Source organism: Aedes aegypti, chromosome 2 (assembly GCF_002204515.2).
Source record: "Aedes aegypti strain LVP_AGWG chromosome 2, AaegL5.0 Primary Assembly, whole genome shotgun sequence".
In the NCBI taxonomy this organism is placed as follows: domain Eukaryota; kingdom Metazoa; phylum Arthropoda; class Insecta; order Diptera; family Culicidae; genus Aedes; species Aedes aegypti.
In genome coordinates this window covers 251,232,523-251,237,251 of record NC_035108.1, presented here as the reverse complement: position 1 = coordinate 251,237,251, position 4,729 = coordinate 251,232,523, and the positions used below count along the sequence as shown (strand labels likewise).

Below are 4,729 nucleotides of genomic sequence, written 5' to 3'. Positions count from 1 at the left end.
GGAAGCATATTCACACAGCAAAGCTGAGATGATTTCATGAAATTGAAGCAGTTGTGTTCCTTCTTTCAGAGTTTATTCACGTTTGTCTCTTGATTCACCGGAAGTTGACTCAGAATCCGGTCATTGTCTAACAATCTTTTCGAAGAGTTAATATAGGCAAGATGAAAGTTCTTACAGCAACTGATGGCTTATCGGAAGTGACCCTAGAATCCCGTCTTGGCAATATTGAAAGATAGAACCTTGCATTGTGTTTCTGCGATGGTTTCATGACGTTCAAGTAGTCGCATATCTTGCTTCGGTTCATGTTTAAATTTGTTCCTTGGCTTATTTCCGGTTAAAATTCATGTCTAGACCAGAAATTTCGATTCAAACACCACACTCACAAAAAGTCTAACTCGTCCAATTGATCAGCACCTGTCGATTAAAATTAAAAGGTCTTTTCCACGACATAAAGAGTTAAGAAAAAAAACTTGAAATATCAAATAAAGCATATAATTCTAGTTGAGATCTGTCATTTTTTATTTAAACGTAATTAATAAAAAAAAATGTCATGACGTCTATTCTTGGCATTACGTCCACACTTGGACAGAGACTTCTCAGTTTAGTGTTCTTAATTAATTATTAATCAATCAATTATTAACTGAAAACTTTCATTGTCTTTCGTGTACGGATTCACTATTCAAGTATAATATTTGTACGAACGTATATGTCCATTCCTTGAGATTGATTAACAGATATTGCATGCAACAATTTTATTCTAAAAAGCTCCCCGAAAGTCGACAGGTACCCGACCAGTGGATTGCATAAAAAGAGTAGCACAATTATATCAAAATTTGTTACAAATAATAAATATTGTTTCATTTTTTTTAGAAGCACATTGGAGGAAATTATAACATTATTAAAACAAAATCAATTCTACTAACAGTCAGTTTAAAATTTGTTTCACTTGGTCATTACCAATTTTGTTATAATTCTGTTATGGAAAATAACAAAATAAGTTATATTTTTGATTAATTTGAAACATAATGAGTTACATTTTTGTTTAAATTATAGCATATCTTGTTTCAACTTGGTTTAGAGTAGAAGTCATTGTGTTATATTTTTAATATTTTAACTACATATTAGCCAAAATAATAACATATTTGGTTGGAAAAAACGCGCTAACTGAGTAACAAAATATGTTACAACTCTGTTGTAATCCACTGATCGGGTATGCTTTTTATTTAAATGATCCATGCTATCAGTGCACCATGACGAATATTTGGCTTGGAATGATACATTGCAAAGATTTTGCCAGGTGTAGCGTTCTCTCCGAGCAGAAGAAAATAACTACTGAATACCAAATTGAGGTGTTCCATACCAGATAATTTCCAATACTTACAACCTGAATGAGGTATGAATGAGCCCTGCATAACAGGTAAAATACCTCAAATAATACCTTCTACATATTCTACAAATACCAAGCTGAAAATTAGATCAGGTAGTGTAATACCTAAATAATACATGATGGATTTTTATATAAAAGTGAAATTTTTCAATAGTAGTTCAATACCTCCAGCAATCCTCAATAGCTATCGAATACCAAAATGAAGTATTTTTAATTGTTTTAATTTTTTTTCATATACCATTACAATACCAAAATGAGGTATTGATAACTGAAAAATACCTTATTGTGGTATGATACCAAAATATGGTATGTATAAGTTATTCCGATTTATTCTTTCCTCCTCGGATCGCTATCATTTTTTTAGGAAATACAGCTTTGCACAAAAGTCATTATCTCTACTTCAATCATTCATGAAATATGTAAGCAACAAGGCCCGTAAACGTCAAAATCCCATACAAATCAAAACAGAGCAGAGCCCTATAGAGAGCTTGTTTTTGCTAATTACTCAATGAACGCTAATTCCTACAAAAACTCCTGTGCTATTCAATAACTAGTGGTAATTTATGTTCATTTTCAAAGTTACTCTGTACCCATTTAAATAAAAAGTTCAAATACCCAAAAATAACACAATCACCAATATAATTTATTAAACTGACTACTTTTGAGATGAAATCCATGTTATAACGTATACATTCAGAAAACTGAAAGTTAAATATGGCATGGAAAACTTGAAAAAAGTGGGCAAGTCTAATGTTCATGGATGGATCGATTTATAAAAGTCGATACACCAAAAATCCCAGACCATATTTTGCAATGAATTTCCGATTACCTTTCATTTCGCTAAAAAAAAAGTTGTCACAACATGGACATAAAAGGACAATAACTGTGTTGCTGCCTGTTGCTTGATAACAGATTCATTGATTATAATCAAGGTATTAATTAAAAACTATTTTCAAACTGCACCATTATTGACACCTCTTCACTTGAAATGTGCGATCACTCGAAAAAGAAAAACACTTTCCCGCGACGGCACGCGTCCGTCATTGTAGCACGATAACTGTCATCATAAACAGGGAGAACGACGAAGTGGGAAAACTGGAAACGAAAAACGACTCGGCTATAAGCAATTACATCCTACAATCGCGTACATTGTTCGTTGTGTCATGTTTTTTTCTATTCGAACCACTTTCAAGTAGAAAATTAATAACTTCGGGCAACAAAAACAACTTGAATCCGATTCTAAAAACGATTGCCACCAAACAGAGAAACCAAGGGGAAATGATACGTATAAATGAAAGAAACTTTTTTTGGTAAATAAAAACAATTTGTTGTAATATTCAGTAAAATCTTTGTTCTTACTCTGTTGCCTAGGAAACATACTTTTAACAAATTATTGCTTTAACTTAAATTTGGCATCTTGACCTGTCAAGTTCACGTAAATCACTGCCTACTGCGTCTTCACGATTTAGTCCTTGAGTAGAATTACAAGCTTCGTATAAAGAGAGCTGCGGTCACATTTAGCTATCACCTCGCCGGAAGGGCGAGCGCCTAGTGGAGGAATGCCTCAATCTTAAGTCTCTCTGGAATTAGTAACAATGCGCCCCGCACAGAACCAGTCTTTGCATCCTATCTGTATATTTACATAACCTTCCAACAAAATGGCATTACCGTAACGACCTTCAGATCTATAGAGGGGTTCGACGAATCTGCACTGCAGCATTAGGAAGCGTAACGTCCGATCCACGGTTGTTGGCCTCCAATCTGGCGTCATACGTAGTACTCGGGAGAGCTGGTGCTATCGCTGAGAAGCTGCTTGCTGGAAGGTACTGCTGTCCCGTTCGATTGACGGGGCGGTGGATGTTGATGCGGCACCTGTTGCGGCTGCGATTGCTGTTGCGAGTGCTGATGAGCTGCCGCTGCGGCGGCCAATGTCGCATGATCACGTAGTTTACTTTTGAGTTCGTCGCGCTCCTGCTTGATCAGCGCTAGTTCCATTTTCATATGGTGCATTTCGCTTTGCAACTGGCGATTGGTAATTTCCAGATCGTGACGCTGCTGGAGTCGTTTGGAGCGGCAGTTTTGTGCGTATCCTCGGTTCTTCAGTGTGCGTCGTTTCTGCTTGAGACGGACCACTTGATCACGTGGACAGCCGTGCAATCGCTTATTGAGTTCTCGTACGGAGAGGGTCATGAGCAGATCGTCATTGATAAGGTCGTCGCTGCTGCCATGGGCGTAACAACTGCCAGGACCATTTCTAGGTGAAGAGGTTGACCCTGTTGAACTGACGGAATGCGGTCGATTTGAATGTCCATGGAGATGAAGGTGGTGGTGAGATCCATGGATCGGGTTCAGGTGATCTAGTTGCGAATGATGGTGGTGCGGATATCCTGCGTGGGCTTGCATGTATTCCTTACGTTCGATCCAGTCACCTTCGGATATCGAGAACTGATGCGATGGCCGGAGATCCAAGGGTTGTTCCATTCGCATTGTTTGCGGTACGATCATCATGTTCTCCATTTGATCTGGTTGAATGCGATTGGAGTAGTACGGATATGGAGCAGAGTTGGTATGGTTTGGCGAACCAACTACTGGCGGTGTTTCTGGAGGCGTAGAAGGTACGCCTGCAATCGGTGGATTGAGCAAAACAGGCTGACCGTGGGTTGGATGCGGATAAAAGTCCGAATTGGGAGTGATCGAACTAGCCTTGCGTTCCTCCACGTGCCATGTCGTACCGTTGGCTTTCAACCGTATCGGAATGAACCCATTTTCATCTCCTGCTGCCGCCGCCCAGATCTTGGCATTTCCGGCAGTAGGACTAATGTCTTCCCGCTTAACGTTGCTATCATCCAGATGTTCCAGCACGAAGTCTTGTATGTAATTATCCGCGAACGCTGGTTCCTCGAGATTCATTACTTTCGTAACGCGTTCTGCCGGGAGTTTCATAAAACAAATTGTTGCAGCTACTCACGTCACAAAAAAAATAAAGGTATTTAAACCTAAAGAGAAAGCGGCACAAGGCTTTTGAAAGTTTATCTCAACACCTCTTCAAAACATCAGACAACGGGACCGCTGCACTAGTCTTCCGTATTTGTGCTCACTATTTACAAGCTAATGACTCGCGCGGAAAACCTTCTCTAGCTTGCGTAATCCACCGGCAACTCAAAACATAAACACTACTTTGCCAAACACGTCTACCGGTCACAGTTCTACCATCCCACGTGGTTCTCCGTTCACCACCTATCGCTGACTTGGCGCAATCTTATGCAATTTTAATCACTGCGCGAAATTCACCAATCTACAGAATTATCGCTCGGTAGAATCTCTTCATCCAGATTCATAAAT

General features: G+C 39.0%; 1 protein-coding gene across 1 annotated transcript; it reads right to left on the bottom strand.

The window, feature by feature from the left end:
* Window positions 1–3,154: 3,154 nt before the first annotated feature.
* On the bottom strand, window positions 3,155–4,297 carry LOC5569509 (transcription factor MafB). Its single transcript, XM_001658544.2, has one exon. It carries the CDS (start codon window positions 4,295–4,297, stop codon window positions 3,155–3,157), a length of 1,143 nt encoding a protein of 380 aa, XP_001658594.2.
* Between the last annotated feature and the right edge of the window lie 432 nt (window positions 4,298–4,729).